The sequence below is a fragment of the Halictus rubicundus genome, chromosome 3, assembly GCF_050948215.1.
Source record: "Halictus rubicundus isolate RS-2024b chromosome 3, iyHalRubi1_principal, whole genome shotgun sequence".
NCBI classification, from domain to species: Eukaryota; Metazoa; Arthropoda; class Insecta; order Hymenoptera; family Halictidae; genus Halictus; species Halictus rubicundus.
The window spans coordinates 20,196,086-20,216,194 of record NC_135151.1 but is presented as its reverse complement, the minus strand read 5'-3'; the positions used below and the strand labels follow the sequence as shown (position 1 = coordinate 20,216,194).

Here is a 20,109-nt window from a genome sequence, read left to right as displayed (position 1 = left end):
CCCAAAGGTTTCTTTAAAAGTCGGTCAAGCCACCACCACCTACCTCGCTCGACGTTCCGATTATTAAGCATTCTAATACAGTCTAGGTAAATGAGACGACGATTCCCCACCAGCTGAGATCCCCCAGGTGATCCAGACTCCAAAGCTGTCGTCCCGACGACGAAAGTTGCCAGGAAGCGGCGTTTTCGTCGCCCGTTGAACCGGTGCCGATGTCAGCCTTGGGTCCTCCATGGTCGATTTACGCTCGAGCGTTGCAAAGATGACTCAACGCTCGACCATAACATTCGGATCGGCAAGATCCGGTCAGGGAATCTTGATGATCTGTCGGTTCATCCTCGCGAGCGAATGCTAATTATTTGATCGCACGCTCTCCGCGTGATGCAATTTCAGGAACGGAAATAAAAACAAAAGCTTCGTTATCGAGGAAGAGAGATTCGGTTGAGTTATTAGCTAAACTCGATGCCAGCTAAAAAGCATGGATGCTGCAAAAAGCGTGCGCGTTCGAGGTTCCTGTTCTCTTAACCGGAGTTAACTCGACGTTCGCGTTCAACTAGAAGTTTCGATGGACCGATTTTCTATTCGTACTACTTACACGACCGTTCACATGTTCGCGATCATTTGTTTGCCGAGAAGGAATCTCGGACTTCGTAACGGAAAGAGCAGGGTCGAGTGCTTAGGATTTTATAATTGCGTAGTTGATCCGTGCAGACATACAGTGGACCCAGAAAGTACTTCGACATTAAATTTCTAAACACTAAATTTAAAGGTGGTAATTTCATTGAGAAGGAAAAATCGTCGACTTGTTTCACATATTTTCTTGAATGATGGACAAAGTTTCATAAGACACTTTTGTAATCTTCTGTAACCATACACGTAATTTATTAAATGTTACGACTCACGTGACCTATTATTTGTAGCGAATAATATTTTATACCGAATTGAATGATTTCAGGAGAGGCACATTTGGGTGTTGAAGGTTTTGTTTTGAGGTGGACACATAGTGGACGAATAAAACTCATCAATATTTTTTTGTTTAAATAGCAGCATATCTTTTTTATTGCACCAGTTGATACACCTTGACATTCTGTACAAAAAAAAAAGTATTAACGAGCGTAGGTTAAAAATTACTCACGCTCTATCGCGTGATGTAAATGTCCAAGAAAATTGGCACTACTGGACCCGCCATTTTGAAGAGTTCCTTGTCAAATTTGCGATTATGAAGATTGTGAAGATAAGCTTGCCATAAATCTAAGTAAATACATTCTTGTTATTTTTCATAAACTAATGTAAAATATTCTTCTAGTATTCTAGCTGTTAAAAGCTTAATCTAGCGTTAAAAGCGCCTCATAATGACCCAAAAATATACTATTGTGTTCGGGAGAGTGTATAGAATTGTTCTAGAGGAAGAAGGAAGAAGTAATTTCAGTTTTGTGGACCAGTGTAAGCTGACGTTAACACATTAGATACCGGCGATTATTTCATAATTTTTAAAAGCCCATAGTCCATGGCTAAGGACTTTTTTATGAATCCTTCAACAGCAACAGCAACGTCAATTGTGAACCAACAAGACATCTCTAGTAACATCATGGAAGAATTTCGTTTGAGATTATAATGTAAAAGAAAATTTCTAAGCTTGCTTTTGGTACAGTACAAATACTGAAAATCTTATTAATAGGAAATTGCTAAGCTTCCTTTTGGTACAGTACAACTACTGAAAATCTTATTAATAGGAAATTTATAAACTTCCTTTTGGTACAGTGCAACTATTGAAAATCTTATTAACAGAAAATTTGGAAGTTTCCTTTTGGTACAGCACAACTACTACAAATATTATTAATAGGATTCCGGTAGACAAAGTGTTAACACTGGTCAATCTATCAATCCTGTTTCCGTCTAGTAATTAAAGCGATAGACCGTAATATAAGCTACAATTAGATTTGATCTCCCTAACAGTTAATAGCTCATTATAGGAAACAGGTCAAATTTAGAGACTAATTTCACGTTGCGCGAACCATATCCTCCAAGCAAGTAGCATCTCGGTAACGAGCATGGGTAAAAGTTAATTGAGTTGCGTTTATTGCGTCCGCACATTGTTCCTCGCTTCGTAACGTATTTTTAGCTGCGAACAAACGCGTGGATTCTATGTACACAAATTTGCACACGCCCCAGCACAGCACACAAACCCCAATAGCCTAATCATCAGTCCCCGCTCCGAGCCAAGCAATTTCTACCGCTATAAATTATAACGAAAGAAAGGTGTCCGCGCGGTGCATCCGTAATGAGCGAGACGGAAATTCTTCATTCATCGAACGTGCAGTTCGCTTTTACACGTTACAATTAACGCAGCGCCGAGACATTTCACCGACCTTCAAACTGGTCGTTGGTTCCGTACGCAACGGTCGAACTACAATGGCGAAAAAAGAAAGTTTAACATTAGGTTTACGGAGCACTAAAAGTGACTATTTTACATTACTTAATTTTTAGCCATCTCTTTAACAACATGTACCCAAAGAACTAAATTTGTTGAATAATTCCTCGTTGATGTATCTTTTGAATCATAATCATTGTAAATGAAAAATATTAGAACCCGTCATTTTGACGAGTCCCGCAAACGTATTGTTAAATAGTATAACAGTTTTTAATAGTATCACTCCTATTAAATTTCATTTTAATACTGCAACGAATTTCTAATAAATATCTGCACATCTAATAAAATAATGGAAGCGAGAAAATTACAACAAGGAATGGAAAATTGATAAAAAATATTGAAAACAATAAAACAAGTAAAGAAACTGAAATTTGATGTCGTGTAGTGTGGCAGGAATTATTATTGATTGTACTCGTATGCAGAAATTCCAATTTTAGTCTTTCTTCTGTCTGCCATTGCAACCACCGCAAGATGTTGTCTCCAAACATGCTCCGAGAGACTAATCGACGTGTCATTAATAATAGGATCGACTCTCGGCTAATCGGCGCGACAGATATTTGTACAGGAGAGATAAGATCCTTGGCATCTCCAGGAGGAACGGTGTTTTGGTAATCGAGGAGGGGTCTTTCTCCGGTTAGTGGGTCGAAGAAAGTAGTGGTCAGGAGTGGTTTGCCTTGGTCAACACTTGTCCCACTGCGTAGAGATTCTACAATGGAATTCGAACGTCGAAGGGCTCCGCTACGCCGGACAATTATTGTCGACGACCGTCCGTTCTGTTCTACCAATATGTATTTTCCGGCAACACGCTCTTCGGGATTCTAAACCGTCGCTCGCCGGGACCAGGTAAATAAACGGAGAAGTGGGTCAGGATAAGAGGGAACGAGTTTTTACGGAACCGCATCGATAATTTCTCCTCCAATTCCATCTTTTTCATTTACAATCTACAAGAACGAACTGAACAAAGAACAACTGTTTACAGCTCTTGAGAAAATATTTTTTCTAATGAGATCACCTTTCTCCCGGGTGGTCGACACAATTATTTTCAACTGAACATAATTGTGCTCGTGTATGACGAACATTTTTTGTCCTCGTATATGACTAAACCGAGCAGCTTTTATTATTTGTTCACAATAAATTGTACGAATGTCCTCCATTCTTACAGTGCACTGAAACCTCCATATAATTAATTCAGATGCGCATTCCTTACAGTCTTTTATATTGAAATATAATAACTGTCGTCATCAAACTGTTGTAATAAAACAGTTCGATACGTGTTTATTGTTAATAGACTGCGGATCTTCAGAATAAAAATTTTTCAAGTCGTAAGAAAATGTAGTTTCCCTTCAAATCTTCTTAAGAAGTCATTTACAGAGTTTAAATATATATTATTGTATTATTCCCAGCTGATTACAATTATTAAGACAAGAATGTATGTTCGTGTTACCGTAGCCTGAAACGAATACAGACAATTTTTATTTTGCATAAACATCCACGGTCTAAATATAACAACGTCCCCCCATTCTTATAATTCAGCTTTCGTCTAGGTGTTGAACCGGAAAAGTTTAATTTCATTGTATCGTGTAACCATTGTTTCATATAGAAATTTATTTTGGACGTGAATCAATTTCGAAATCTTTCGATCGAGGGGTTTCATACGTCATTCTGTGTTTTCCATGGAATTCCATTGTCCATCATGGTTAACACGACGACGCCGACCGCGTCGGAGTAATTAGGACTCCGGAGTGTCCAAGCGTAACCATAACCGATTTTCTTCGTCCAACCGAGCATACACTCCTTCTCCTTTCGTTGGACGTTTTCATGCCAGTGTCAAGATCGATCTGGAAAAAGCGAAGCTGTTCGAGCACACGCTCGGCCGGATAACGGCGGTGAAAATATAATGGCCAGGAAACTGTGGAAACGAGGAAACGGTTTCACGCTACGACGGTGTCTAATCATCGTCGGGCATCGATTTCTGGCGCGCGTATTATTGTAATTACGCGCCATAAGCACGACATACCGCGCCTCGAAAAGGAGAGCTTCGAGCTGGTCGGTACATATGCGTCTAACGTGGATTTCCGGTGTGTCCCGATTTTTCGGAATGATCAACTTGAAATTCGAGTTGATTCAAGATTCAAAAATATTCACTTTTACTCGCACGTTTGTGGCGAGGGACTCGTTGCAAATTGTCCGCGAGGAAATCGAGGGAAAAGAAAATGGTTTTCCCGTCGAGCTGTAAACGGGCGGCCGCCATCGTTCGCTACGAAAAAGAAGAACGCAGGCTGCTGATTTTTTCAGCGGAGGCCCGACACCACAGATGGGACGGTGGCGTAAGTCCTCTCTTGGTACCAGGTTGCCGAAGGAGGTCACCCGGTCACCCAGATGAGGTTCCTTGCCCGTTGTTACCTCCGCACCTCGGCCAATGGCGTGGCACCTCATCGTCGCCGTGGCCAATCCTGTCGCCAGTTTTCGTGCCGACTGCCGACCGATCGCCGATCCGAGACCCGCGCCCGGCTTTGTGCCCAGATTTAAGCTTCTTCCTTGCTGGGCAGGATCTCCAGCCTCAGGAACGTGTGTATCCTTTTGACAGTTCTGTCGCGGTGACTTCAGCGGTCCCGCGTTTCGTCGAATCGGTCGCCGCCGAGCACCTCCACGAAAACGAACGCCGTCAAAGAGGAATAATAACCACGTCCGAGACGATCTCACGAGGAGAAGGAAACGATGGCTGTGAGGCTTACGATCCTGGTGTTGCTGACCACCGTCGTCGCCATGGCGTCCTCCGCTGGATTTCTCGGTGAGCAGACACGCCAGTTACGCTCCCATGGTTTCTCGTGATTTTTCCTCGGTTCTGACAGGCCAACAGCGAACTGTCCGCGCAAACACGTCGAATAGAGCCGAGGCAGAGCCGAGCCTCGGCAAAGTAAACAAACGCTGGTGTTTACCCTGTGTCTCCTTTCGCGGAGGTTGTGTTTTGGTTTTCGGTCGTGTGGTACCCTTTCCGCGTTCAATTCGACAGGCTCGTGCCCGTTAATATTCGGTTTTTCCGTGCGACTCGAATTCGGAGACGCGAATCGTGCCTACGTCCCAGTATGGCGAGAAAGTACGCGGCCCGAAGTCTTCTTCCTGACGCAGATCGACGAGCTTGACACACTTCGCGGCACGGTTGCGAATTTCAGAGAACGGTGTCAGCCCGCGCGAGGGGAGATCATTTCAGAAACGACGTCGGGACTATCGATGGAAAGCACAACGATTTTTTTTTTTTCTGTTTTTCTCTTCGTTGACTTTCGATCGCGACGACTTTCGTTTTGTTCCAATTTCTCTCCGCGAGTTTCTCTCGAACGTTATTTTTTTTTCTCCCCCCTGAAAACAGAAACGCTGCTCTCGTGGGAACTGCCCGCTTCCGGTGGAAGATCGACCACCGCGCAGTCACAATGCCTCTGCCAGATCTCCAATTGTCTGTGCTGCGTCGACTTGAACCTGACGGCGACCATCGACCTTGGCGGGCCCGCCTGCATCAATGTCAAGCAGAAGGAGCAGAACGTCTCGTTGAACTTGAGCTACGGCGACAATCCTGTGCACAATGCAACTATTAAGATCGGTGAGGGATAGTCCGTGATGCAGTACCCTAACGCACGTTGCGTTGGTAATACGCTTGACGCCGGAACTGCCAAATTTGTTCGAAAGATGAACACCAGATGTTGCTTTCACATTGTCGGAAACTATTGTATGATTTTTCGTTTATACAGTACAGTCGAGCCTGTTTTTGTGCGGTAGATTGGGTTTCATGAAAGAAACCGCACAAAAAGATATTCAGAAACTTCATAAATAGCTATGACAAATAATTTTTTACAACATGTTAAAGAGAATTTTTTTATGCGGTGGAGAGGGACCGTATAAAAAAAGTCTGACAGAAAATATGTCAAAGATTTACGAAATAGCGAGAAAGTGCTTTCCAAACGAAATAAATAATTAAATTACACATGGAAACATTTAAAAAAAAATTTAATTTCTCATTTTGAACATGGAGAAATTTTCAAAATGCACAATTCAATACTAATCGTCGTATTCCAAAACGCGCATGTTCTTGTGATGAGGACATTACAAAGGTGTTATATTCATATACTGCATAAGAGAAAATTGCACAAAACAAATCGCACAAAAAAAATCGCATGGAAAGGGCCGCAAAAAAACAGGTTTGACTGTATTGTATTTAGTAACTGAGCTAAGTTATAATTTGGTTGTTATCGAAGATAGCGAAAAGTTGTAGAGGAAAGTTCTTCGTGGTTTAAAACTATGCAAAACTTTTCTGTATAATTTTGTTCTATGTTAAATAACAACCAAGTTATTGTTCAGCCCACTTATTAGATACACCCTGTATATTACGAGAAAATTCGCTCAGGAATTTCTTTGTTCAACTGTTTGGCAAGTTCTAGCGTTTAAATAATGTGTTCTTTCAAAGTTGATTTGACACGAGGTTTAGTAGGACCAAACTATGTCTTAAAAGTACAATTTCTAGACGTAAAATAGGTAATTATTGAAAATCTTCCTGATGTCAAATTTTGACGTCTGATCCTCGCTTCATTGGACACAGAAACTGTGAGTCAACGTTAGGCCTCGTCCACACTGAAGTTCGCGAACGGTTGCAGAGTAACGCATTTCAACACATTATCTACCGCCGATTGTTCCATCACTTGTGAAAGTCTATAGCTAAGGATTAAAAATTACTATTTTACATTACCTTATAAAAATAACACGAATGCATCTATCAACATTTTTAGCCATTTCTTAAATAATATATACCCGCAGAAATCAATTTGTTAAATAATTCTTCATGGATGCATCTTTAGAATCTCAATATTCGTAAATTAAAAATATTAGAATCCGTCATTCTGACGGGACCAAGTCTCCGTAGATCCGCGATAAGGTAGAGTGACCACGTTACCGACATAAATAGACGAAAAATGGTTTCACGGAAGGAAAGTTTTCGTCTTTATATGAGAATATTTTTCGCCGGGGAAGGGCTTATATAAATTGTACAGCAGTCACCGACCTGCTGACTCTGCAAAAGTCACGTGACTGCCTTCGGCCCTGAATAGACTTCCGGTAGATAAAGTGTTGATAAAGCCTTTGACGTTCGCCTTTCGAACACCTGTCGCTGTTCGCCGATGTGTTCGCAAAACTGTCCACACTGCCGGCGAGCATGTTCGGCGAACTGCTGTCTGGACGCGGCCTCGCGCTGCTAAATTCGCGTTAACGCTAACCTCGCCAAAGTGATCGATTTCGATGCTCCACAGCCGACGCGGCCAACAAGCCGACGTGCATGAACCTTCTGTCAGATCTGGCGCAAATATGCGCGAAATTTACCTCGATCAAACAATCCGACGCTGGTTACGACGGGTGTCTGGTGATCGAGCCCGCACTGCTGGGCACACCGCAAGCCACCTACCACATGGGATGCTTCAATTTCAATCAAGTGGTGCGGCAAATCGAAGTCTCCGCGTGAGTACGATCCCGAAAACGTTATGCGATCAGGCCGCGCATAATCCGTATTGGATTTCGTGGCTCGCTTTCACGCCATTTTCACGGATCGAATGTTTCCCCGTTCTCCTCGGGGGGATTTGCTAGAAACGATATCGACCGTTTAGCGTGAAATGGAGAGCTCACACGTTATACTATTGAGCTTCTTATAACACGGTGGAAAAATTGAGACAACTATCCCGTAACACGACATGCTTATAACTAGACTGCGGATCTTCTGCGTCCGTTGTAAGAGACTACAACAACGAGTAAGACTCCTGGTATGAAAAACCAAATGTAAACACGAGTCATGCTCGAGGCCAAACGTAAACAACACGAGTCAGGCCGTGGCTCGCGATACTATACATACCGCGTATAGCGCGAGTATACTAAACAGGTAAATGGTTCGACGCGTGACCGACCTTCTTGTTTATTGTGGCCCGAGCAATCGGGAGTTAGCGGGTATGATAAGAGGTTAATAGTAGATTTACGGAGGACTAAAAGCGAGTACTTTACATTACTTTATACAAATAAGAATAACGTGTCTACTCAAGTTTCTAGCCATTTTTTAAATAATACATACCTAAAGAAATAAATTTGTTGAGTAATTCCACGTAGATTAAAGATATTAGAACCCATTATTTTGACGGGTCCCGTAAACCTAGTGTTAAAGAATGGATGAAAGTACTATATCGGTACTCGAGCCAAGACTCCGTAGATTCGGGATAAGGTAGAGTGACCACGTTACCGACAAAAATAGACGAAAAATGGTGTCACATGCCTCAACTTTTCGTCTTCATATGAGAATACTTTTCGCTGGGGAAAGGCTTATAGAAATTGTACAGCAGTGACCGACCTGCGGGCTCTGCAAAAGTCACGTGACTGCCCTTGGCTCTTAAATTCTTTTAATCTTCCAAATCGCAGCTGTCGAATGCATAAAATCCGCAGTCTACTCATAACACAGTTTGCATATAGACTTAACCCTTAACACTCGAATGGTGACTCTGAAGCACCACCAGAAATTGTTGTGGCATTATTTCAAAGAAATTACAAAAAATATTACAAAATATTTGTTACATCACAATATTTGTATTTAATAGATTACTAAACATACAAATACTATATGTAGAAATCGGATCAGTTTCGTTTGAATAAATTGAAAATATTGTAAGACGGAAGAAAAATTCAATTTTACATTGAAAATAGTGCCGAGTGCAAAGGGTTAATAAACTTAGGCAGGCTTCCGCATTACCCGGATTTGTATTACACCCAACATCATCCAAACTGTCCATCACCGATTTGGAATCTAGCCGAGTGTTAAAAGCTTCTATCGACTATCGACGACATTTAAGTAGCCGGCGCTGCGACATTTTACAATTTGTTTGAAACTCTCATCGAAACGATTTCTTTCACAGCATCACGGAGACCACGGAGACCACCGAGAGCACGGAAGAGGAGGACTCCTTGAACACCGAGGAACTGATAGCAGCGGTGACCGCCAGCGCCGAGCAAGGTATAGCGCTGTTCTCGCAATGGTTGGGTCTGAACTTGAACCCGAAGCTGAACCTGACCAACAAGAACAACAATCAAGCGGCTAGCCAGCAGCGCGCCGACGCGCCCACCACGTCTAGATCCGCTCGCACACACTGGGACCAGGAGAAGAAGAACGACGAGCGCTTCAAACAGCTGCTCAGCGCGCAGGACAACGTTCTGAAGGGATCGGCGACGATCGGCCGATCGATCGGTGATGAGACGACGTTCGTTTACTCGAAGCCGTCCGAGCTGCTGGCCGAGACGAGTCCCGGCGACAGAAGGGTTCAGGATACCGTTTCCGAACACCTAGCCGTGGTGCCGAGAGAGTCCAGACGAGGCGGCCGAGCGTACAACATACACCAGCACGTGAACGAGATCTGAGAACGCTCGTTCCTCCGGTTCGACGCGATCGGTCGAGATTGGAATTTCTAATGTTCGTAGAATTTAGGGTACTGCACGTAGACTGTATTACCATGACGCGTTAGGAAGGTTTATCTTATTATTTTTCTTGTATCCTTCTCTCTGCTATTAATTCCTGACTATTATTTATCCAACGATTCAACTAACCAGGAGAATCGCTGCAACCCTCCGTAGGCGTGCAGCTATTTGAACACGCAGCGGTCTGTCCCTTTTCGCGAACAACTCGCGAACAGATTGTCGAGTAATACAGTGAATTCTCGATATATGTCAACAACACGGGTCTTGCCAGCGACATGTATCGTCCAGGAGATACTATTATTCTTTCATCCACGTCCGAGGCCACTCACGGGGTATACCCTGTGGGACGGGATAATTCTACGACTTTTATCATCCAGGCCTTGGCGACATATATCGAGAAATGACTGTATTTAAACCGTTTACTTTGTAAGTGGTGTAAGTCCATTTTATATTTTATAAAATGAGATACCAACATAATTTGTATATTCGTATTTTTCCTTGTATCAACGGAAAATGGACTTGCACCACTTTCAACGTAAACGGTCCATTTCTTAACGAACAAAACAACGGTTGAAACATTGTTCGACATAGACCACTGCGTGCGTTAGAGAGCTTAAGAATTGTCGTTCGTATATTTCAAGGAGGCTAGGTGAAGTGTGCCCGCATCGGCTCCGACAAGAATGATCTCTCGCAATTGTGATCGTCCGTTTTCTCTTCGTCAACGCGAAGCTTCTTTTGTTCGATGCCAGGAACGATCCCCGTCTCTGTAACGACTGTGTCGGAGGGAACAAGCGGAGAAAAGGCTACGGCCGATCGAAGGAAGGATGTGGGCAATGCGTTCTATAGATCGGGGGAGAGGGGGCGGAGGGGAACACGGGACTCCATTATACGATCTATTTTATTTGCATTCGAGCCCGCATAGCAAATAGAAAATACAGTAACATTATCAAGTCGTTTTGTATGCGTGCGCGACAACAACGTTGCGTCGCGGTACGCACGCTCGCCAGCGAATACAGCGAATTCTCGATGTATGTCAACAACACGGATCTTGCCAGCGTCTTGTATCGTCCAGGAGACATATAAAACATACACCGAGGCGTCCGAGGCCTCTCGAGCTTCGCGGTCCCTCACGGCCGGTATACCTCGCGGTAGTGGGGATAATTCCACGACGTTTATCATCCAGGCCCTGACGACATATATAGAGAAATCACTGTACGCGTCCTGTGAACGTTGTCGACGGAGTCTCCGATGTTCGTCGGGGTAGGTTATAGTCTGCCGCGCGTATACAGAAAGAATCGTATCGTGATATAGATCGCGGGCTGTGCTCGATCGGGCACGATCAACTCGCTGGTCGAACGATCGACTCGGATCCCCCAGTCGAATGAGCGCAAAACAGAATTCGAATTCAGTAGTTCCTTCCGATGGAATCGGCGAACGTAACCCAAAACGTGGACCAATCGTGTTTGACAAGGAAAATTTACACAGGCCAATTCTCTGTAATCACCGATCATTGTAACATCGTCGTAGCATGGAAGATGATAATCAATAAAGCCAAAAAGACAACACAGTTCGATCCGTCTTCGTTCGTCCAGTCCTCTCTTCCGATGAATCGCAGTTGTCGGGAGGGCGTGCGCGAGCGCGCGTCGTTCTTCGCGCGAATTTGGAGTGATTAATTCTAACTTAATTGGAACGTCGCTTCGATCCGTGGAAGACAAAGAAAGTTGCTGCAAACGCGTTCTTCGTCCGCGATGCCGACTCCTCCTGTTGGAGGATAGAAAAGGAGAGAAAAGAAATGGTCCCGAGCCGTGATTCGTCCGCTCGAAAACCAAAAAGGAAAAAAGTGTCTCTCGTTGTTAGAATTAATTCCTCCGCGGAAAAACACGAGGGACATCGTCGCAGGTAGCGCGACACCTTAAATCTAATTTAATGATTAATCGCTTGTTACGTTAGCATCTTTTCTCGCCTTTTAAAAGTCGATATAAGAAATATATAATTGTATACATATATATATATGTCTCACCGTATGCGTGTATATATATATATTTTTCTCGTTTTTCTTTCCTCTGACAATATATAGCTATGAAATGAACAAAAGAATCGAGTGGATTGAAAAGTTTATCTCGAAATGAAAATATTACAGATGGACTAGATACTAATAACATTTCTCGCCTTAAATTAAACTCGTCCTCGCTCGTCGTTCCGTCAAAATATATATATATATATAGTTCTATAGATAGTTATATATATAGTTCTATAGATATGCACTGTTTCATCGTCACTCTCATCCCGTCGCAATCGTCTCGTAGTAAAAATATTTTTTGGGTTTCATCTTTGGGCGATCATCGTTTACATTCTATGCGGTAGTTAAAAAAAATAATTCGATTCTCACTCGCGGCAACCTGGAAAACTTTGGCCGGTCCTGTTGCGCGCCTCCCGTTTCGATCAGGCCATTCACGGAGCTCCGGTCGATCCGGCACGATCGATCGCGGTTAGAGATCGGTTGATTATTTCGCTCGCACGGTTCCTTCTCCATCTGTTCGATCGTTGTTTTACAAAAATAAATCTGTTTAGTTGCTATAAACCACGGGCCGGGGGTCACCGATCCCGTCCCCCGTCCGCGTCCGTTTCATTCGATCCGATATCGCGATCTCGTCTATTAAAATATATAGATCATTTTCCCGAGAACAGTCTAAAAATCCGATTATTATCTCGAAAAATACATTGTTTCGTGAATGTCGATATACGAGAAAGAGTACGAATTCCGGATCTTTCGCACGATCCGTTTTTACGCCGGTACAGTGGTGCACGCTTAAGTGTCCGCCGCTTGGCCCCTACCCTCAATTCCAAAAAATTACAGAGCAGGAGCCATCTACCCCGTCTTAAAGCGTCCGCGATCGGGACCGAAAGCGGACACTTAAGCGTGCACTGCCGTAGTCGCTTCGAAGATTACTGGAGAGAATGATTAAAAGTTATCGATAAATACGGCGGTACAACGATTACAAATACACATACCAGATTATAGGATTACATCGAATTTTGATTCGTTTATACTCGCTCGTTCCTCGCCTCCGTCCGAGCGGCGAGCATTGAAATCTCTAACGGGTAGAGAAACTTTTGTTCGGCAACCATACTCTACTTCTTGAATTTCGATTGATCGGATTATACTCTGCATGCACACATAAACGCGTTGGCACATCATCGGCAATTCCCCGTCGCTGTCGAAACAAGGACGGTGCTCAACGAATTTTCATACTGTCACCGCGGAAGAAAAACAACATTCTCGGCGGCGGGAACGTTCGAGAACGAACACGCATGCGAAAATGAAACGATCCTGAACTAGAAACATCACCGTCGTCATCGGAAACAACCTGCGGAAGCCAGTCGAGCTTGTCGCGGCGCTCCCGCTCTTATTATTGCCAGCAATAATAAACGATATTGCTCGCAGGTTGGGCACAGCATCTGCGAAGCACATGCCATTGCACTTGTTAAAGCCGAAGGTTCGGCGCTCGCACGCTTTCTCTACGGAATTGTAGCACGCCTTCGCGCGGAATGTGGTTGTAAACGATCAATCGTTCACTGGACTTGTTGACGAGGCGCCGGAGGAGCCACAGGTGGTAGGGTCAACGAGTCCCTTTTCTTTTTGTTCACACGCCGGCCAACGTGAAGGACCACGTCCCCGGCTTTCACGGATTTGAACTCGGCGATTGCTTCGGCGTGCGTCATCCCGTGAAGAGGTTTCGAATTTATGGATAAAATTTCGTCCCCTGAAACAATATTCCTCCGTTGTTATTCATTTCTCAGTAATAACGTCGATGCGATCAAATTTTCATGAAAATGGATGCTGATTTTTAGGTTAAGAGAGATTGCAGTGTTTACTCCATATATGTCCCAAATACCTAGGTGATAAAAGGCCCCTCTGAGGGGCCATGAACTGAGACCTCTAGAACTTCCAAGAGTAGTATCTCCTGGCCGATGTATGTCACTGGCTAGACCCGAAGTTTGGACATATATCGAGTAAACACTGTGTACTGCAGTCTTTTATGGTTAGCATATGTTTTACTTAACCCCTTTCCTGACAATTTAGAAAAATAAGATAATGTAGTGACGCCATTTTAAGGCCAGGGGTCAACCCTCTACTGTACGTATTGGGTCTGTGAGATCCATGAATTGATTTGTGCCGTTTCAATTTTCTATAAATTATCTTGGAATGCTTAAATGAATTCTAGTTTTATCAGAATTCTAGTTTTATAGTTTTATGCAGTGTAGCAACAGTAGCATTATGTAAGAGCTGTGAGTTTTTAGAAGAGATGTCACCGAAAAATATTTTTGACCACTAGAGGGTTAATGAAGTGAATGATGTTTGATGAAATTAATTTTTCGGAGGCACAATTGATCGTACCTTCTTTAACAGTGCCAAGGTCGGCAGCCTGCCCATTAGGGAAGACAGTCTTCACGTAAATCCCCATGGTCCCTCGGGGACTGTCCGTGCCGCCTACGATACTAAAACCGAGTCCCTTGTGCCCAGGACCCTTATAGAATCTGGCAGTCAGTATTGTGAATGACGCGCCACCCTTGCCTGGCCTTGGCAGGGTGCAGAACCTCGACTCTTCACCCTCGCCAGCTTCGTCGATGTCTTCGAGTTCCGAGTCGGTGTTCAGGCCTTCGTCCGTGTCTTGTGTACCCTGCGAAGACACGTATTGCGGGGGTCAGTCATCAATCGATAAACAAATCTTATATTCACTATTCTAAAAATGGTTTACAGAACATCTTCCACAAAATATGTGGAAGCTTCTCCGTGGGAGATTACGGAGGAGTTAGAAAAGAGATATCGAAGTGGAATAACATGTGCAATATTTATGCGAGAAATGGTTCTTGGAAAAATATTTGACCCATATTTGTTTACTGGCAATCGTTCGCGTTAGAGTTCTGAAATTTGAAACCGTCTGTTATGCGGTATCTGGCCGAATAACATGTTAAGCGAAAATTAGGTAAATCCTTCTGGAGAAATAAGAAAACAACGGAGAAAATATTTTTCGAAAAAATCAAGTTTGAAAATCCGCTGGATACGTATATTGTTATGGCTTAGATACAGTTCGTCGAGCAATATACAGGGTGTTCAAACTATTACCAGCTAGCATTTTTCTCGTAAATAATAAATATTAGAGAAAATAGTGAAAGAAGAAAAAGCCGATTTACTTTTTTTTTTTTTGGCATAGAGGTGACCTTCAATATTTTAAGCGGAATGCTATATATTTTTTGTACAGTACGAAAGAAATCACATTAGGACGAAATATTGAAAATGCTCCTTCTATTTCTGTTGAAGATTTCTATTTCTATTTCTTGTTTGACCTTGAATTTGTCTTGGTATAAAAAGTATATAGCATTCCAGTTAAAATATTGTAGGTCACCTTCATTCCTAAAAGAATAGTGTAGACACAAACAAATGACATTACGTTGCCTTTTTTGCTAATATTTATTATTTGCAAGAAAAACTCTGGCTAGTAACCGCGCGAACACCCTGTATCACGTGTATCGTGTTTGCAAGCAATGTTTACACGGCATTATAAGTTTTGCAGTGTCGAAAGCGTGATCAACGCTGTATACTAATTGGCCCGACTTTTTCTTCTCGATATCTTAACTATGAAAAAAGTCAGTACCAATTAACATTGAGTATTAATTACGCGTTTGAAGGCTTGAACAATCAAAAGACGTTACTGAATATGATGCGGGCATAACAATTCATACGACAGCAAGGTAATCAGTTTCAACAATTCTACAATTGATGTAATAAATTTGTATGGCCATTAAAGATTTTCTTTAGAGTCAATAACTTTGAAATGTCGCGTAAACATTGCTTATAAACACGATATGCGTTATACATTGCTCGACGAACCGTACCTTTACCATAATAGCATACGTACGCAGCGGATTTTCATACTTAACCGTTTGCAGTCGAAGCTATGTTAACTCCAAAACGAAACATTTCTTCCGTCCTAGAATATTTCCCTTCTATATATTTTTGTTTTCGCGTTATACATACGATAGTGGTGTATAAAATGTTTAGTAATTTATTAAATACAAACAAATTTGATGATGTAAAAAGTATTTTGAATAATGATAAGTTTTCGTGATATTCAACTTTTTCATCTGATAAACAAGAAACGAATAAATACACGTCTCTCGCGCTTAATTAAACTGTCATTTGTTTTATAAATGATAATATAATAGATACAGGTCTTTCACACTTAATTAAATCATCATCCGCGTACAGAGCTAAAATACAAGGTAGCACTACATATGACACAGTGTTATTGTACAAAATGTGGAAAAAGTTTATATTAATCATTACATTTTCAGGTTACTAATAATCACTGTTATATGATAAAAAAAAATAAAAAATTCTAAAACTCGCATTTATACCAATTTAGTTTATAGCTCACACATACGAGTTTTTATAAATACGGATTAACGTTTATGATAACATTTGCGAAAGAAAAGTAATTTCTCATCAATTTCCTAGACGTGACAAAAAATGTATACTCATCGTATATCTAGGTACATTTGTTTTAATGCTCAAATAACGACAACATAAGAACAGAATTTCATTTCAATTTAAAGGAAATGAATAATATTTATGTTTCATAGATCTTGTTTAAAATTCTTATCACCAGTCTGACTCGTCATTATATGTACGACAAGTGTGTTAACCTCCTATTATATGTTAACTATGACAATGCTTAGACTGCGGATTCTTTATGCAAAATAAAAATTGTTTGTCTCAATTGCAAGAAACGGTAGCCATATTAAAGTTCCTATCTTTCTTTCATGATCTCGACAATGTATTGGTATTTTTTAATTCTTTTAATTTGTTCATTATTTTGAATTGCATCAATTAAACGTGTAAGATCCCCAGTCTAATGATAATAAAAAATCCTTAAGTCTCTGACTTAAGATTCGTCTTGGTCTTGATCCGACGGGTCGTAAGTCTGTGACTAAACATGTCACATTTTTTACTCTGTATTATCGATATTATGAATTCTGACGCCAGAAACGTGCTTCAAGTTTTTGGCTTTATTTCGCAGAGAATCAAGACTAAATACAGCTCAATTTGTAGCTGGAGATATTTTCTATCGCGCGCTACTCTCGATTTCATCCAGAAAACTCATCCAATGGTATAAAAATGCTTGGACTCCACGGCACGCGCATCGTCAATTTTTGGCCTACTTCTGACGCTTATATTACCAAATATCTGCATAATCTCGTCAGCTCGTGACCAGGCGCGCGCTAGATTGAACCCTCCTCTTTCGAACGAGCCCTTTCCCAGCGAAAAATATTCTCATACAAGGACGAAAAGTTGGGGCGCGTAAAACCATTTTTCTCCTATTTTTGTCGGTAACGTGGTCACTCTACCTTATCGCAAATCTACACAGTCTTGGCTCCGAAAAATATTCTCATATAAGGACGAAAAGTTGAGGCACGTGAAACCCCATTTTTCGCCTATTTTTGTCGGTAACGTGGTCACTCTACCTTGTCGCGAATCTACACAGTCTTGGCTCCGAAAAATATTCTCATATAAGGACGAAAAGTTGAGGCACGTGAAACCCCATTTTTCGCCTATTTTTGTCGGTAACGTGGTCACTCTACCTTGTCGCGAATCTACACAGTCTTGGCTCCGAAAAATATTCTCATATAAGGACGAAAAGTTGAGGCACGTGAAACCCCATTTTTCGCCTATTTTTGTCGGTAACGTGGTCACTCTACCTTGTCGCGAATCTACACAGTCTTGGCTCCGAAAAATATTCTCATATAAGGACGAAAAGTTGAGGCACGTGAAACCCCATTTTTCGCCTATTTTTGTCGGTAACGTGGTCACTCTACCTTATCGCGAATCTACGGAGTCTCGGTTCTGAAAAAGCGAACGCGCCGAATGCACAGACATTAAACCGACTTACTTGCCAAGTCTTCAAACCGGAACCGGAGGAGCTAGGAATGTTGGCGACGCTTCTGCTATTCAATCTCCTGGTCGTTTTCTTGCCGGGACTCTTTTCAGCGCCCAAACTGGACGGGCCGTCCTCTTTGCTCGCGCAGCCAGATCCGGACCCGTTCGTGTAGCTGCTCACCTGTCCGCCGACTTTGAAGTCCGTCACCCTCTTCCTGGGCGTGACCCTCGGTATATGAATCTCGTCGAACGCGGGCTCGGAATGATTCCGTCCTTTGCCGTTTTTCTGGAAATGTACATTCTCGTACGAGTGATGATCCCTCGTCTCGGAGTTGCTCCTCGCCAGATGCCTGTCCGATTGAGGACTGGTAACGGCCGAGGCTACCTCCGACCTGTGACCCCGTTGGTAGCGCACGTTCTCGTACGAGTGATCATGATGTCTGACAGCGTCGCGGTTCTCCGAGTTGCTGCGCTGCAACACGCCCCTGGATCTAGGGTAGCAGCCCGGCGACGAGCTGCCGGCGTACACCACGTTCTCGTAGATGTCCTTGTTGCTGTGATCGTGGCTGAGGACGGGCGAGTCGTAGGCGCTGCTGTTCTGCGAGTACGAGAACGTCTTGTTGCTGCTGGTCAGCGTGCTGTTGCAATTCGGGGAGTTCGGCACGCTGGTCTCCGCCAAGGTCTCCAGGTTGTCGTGGTAAGGGTACGGGGGCAAAGACGTCGGCTCGCTGGAGTCGTAGCCATCGCCGTCGAAGTGGACTGCCTGGCTGGACGACGAGGTCAGCGGGCTCGGCACGTAGAAGTTCGACGCGTTGTCCTTCTGCGAGAACACTTCGGTCACGCTCAGTGCCTTCCTCTTCCTGATCCCAGCGTTTATCTTGCTGAACTTGCTCCGGAGGACGTTCTGAATGTCCGCTATGCCCTTGGTGGTGCCTGAACAATTGACCAAGAACACCGACCGAACGGATTAACTTAGTTTCTCGTCTCTCTCTCTCTCTCTCTCTCTCTCTCTCTCTCTCTCTCTCTCTCTCTCTCTCTCTCTCTCTCTCTCTCTCTCTCTCTCTCTCTCTCGTTGCGGTTGATAATTGGAGGAGTCTTACCTGGTAGTCTTAACGAGCTGGTCTGCAACAGCTTCTTCGGGGAGTTGCCGTCTTGAAGGCTCTTCGCGGCTGGCGAGGATTCTCTGCTAGCTGGACTGGATCTGACCGCTTGAATCACTCCCTGGGTCGTTCCGCCCTGTATCAAAGCCTCTTGCGGCTCGGGCGTCTCCTGCACGGAACACCTCCTCCTCAGCTTCCTCCATCTCTGGCTGATGCTCTTGTTCCATAGATTCAAGTCTGCGGTGTACAGAGGCAAACAAAAAAAAAAGAAAAGTCCCGGATGAGTTAGAGATCGCAGGATATCCTATCTCTTCCGGCGTGCTCAAAGGGGGACAAAAATAGCAGGGAAGAAGAATCGGCCCTTATTTCGCTCGTCAGGCTTAAACGATAGGACGCACTGTTATCTGCTCGTCGAACGAGGTGGAACGACGTGTTGTTATTTACCGAAGATAAAGTCGGACCCCGATCGAAGGGAGACGAAGGTGGGAAGAAGAAGAAGAAGAAGAAGACGTGCTAATAACGATAACGCTATCGTGCAGGAAAAATCGTCGAAGACAACCGTTGGCAACCGGATACCGTGTCGCGTCGAACTTCGAAAAAACATTCCAGAAAAGTTTTGTCGGATCATTACAATTCAGTATAGTCTCCATGTTGTTGTTGTTGTTGTGCCGGGGTCCACGTGGCTCGAAGGGTCGCGGCCCTTCCACTTCCTCTTCCTTCTCGCAGACAGGCTCCGGATGACCTTGCGGGGAAGCACGCTCATAACCGGCACGACGAATTCGACGTTTCCCGACTGTCGGCGGAAAGCCAGCCACTCATCAATTATTGATGAACGCCGATGACGAACGGGGTCGCCGGGTCGCCGAGTTTGCACTTGACGTTAATTCGTCGAATTACGATTGCAACTGCGTGTCGCTTCTTCCGCGTTGCGAGCAGGAACGTTCCGGGGCGACGCATGCTGACAGACGTGTCACGGAAGGGGCGACGACGATGACGATGACGATGACGAGGGGGACGAAAAACCGGGTGTCAGCTCGCCGCCGTTGCCCTCGCCGATTGTTACGGACGCACTGGGGCGTCGGTGCCGGCTGCACTCGCCATTATCCAGTGTTACAGTCATCTTGCAAAATGCACTTTCACTTCTCGACGTATCTCCG

General features: G+C 43.6%; 2 protein-coding genes across 2 annotated transcripts in view; one reads left to right on the top strand and one right to left on the bottom strand.

Moving 5' to 3' along the window:
* Positions 1-5,039: 5,039 nt before the first annotated feature.
* On the top strand, positions 5,040-10,161 carry LOC143352288 (uncharacterized). Its single transcript, XM_076784615.1, has 4 exons — positions 5,040-5,219; positions 5,796-6,023; positions 7,720-7,924; positions 9,358-10,161. Exons 1-4 carry the CDS (start codon positions 5,147-5,149, stop codon positions 9,854-9,856), a joined length of 1,005 nt encoding a protein of 334 aa, XP_076640730.1. The 5' UTR covers positions 5,040-5,146; the 3' UTR covers positions 9,857-10,161.
* A 1,849-nt stretch (positions 10,162-12,010) lies between these two features.
* Positions 12,011-20,109, bottom strand: part of LOC143352921 (uncharacterized) — a 44,415-nt gene continuing 36,316 nt past the window's right edge. The window contains exons 4-7 of the mRNA XM_076785956.1: positions 18,953-19,189; positions 17,866-18,785; positions 14,313-14,595; positions 12,011-13,677 (exon numbers count right to left, since the gene is read on the bottom strand). Of these exons, the coding sequence (XP_076642071.1) occupies positions 13,487-13,677; positions 14,313-14,595; positions 17,866-18,785; positions 18,953-19,189 (1,631 nt within the window). The 3' untranslated portion in view covers positions 12,011-13,486. The remainder of the gene's footprint in view (positions 13,678-14,312; positions 14,596-17,865; positions 18,786-18,952; positions 19,190-20,109) is intronic.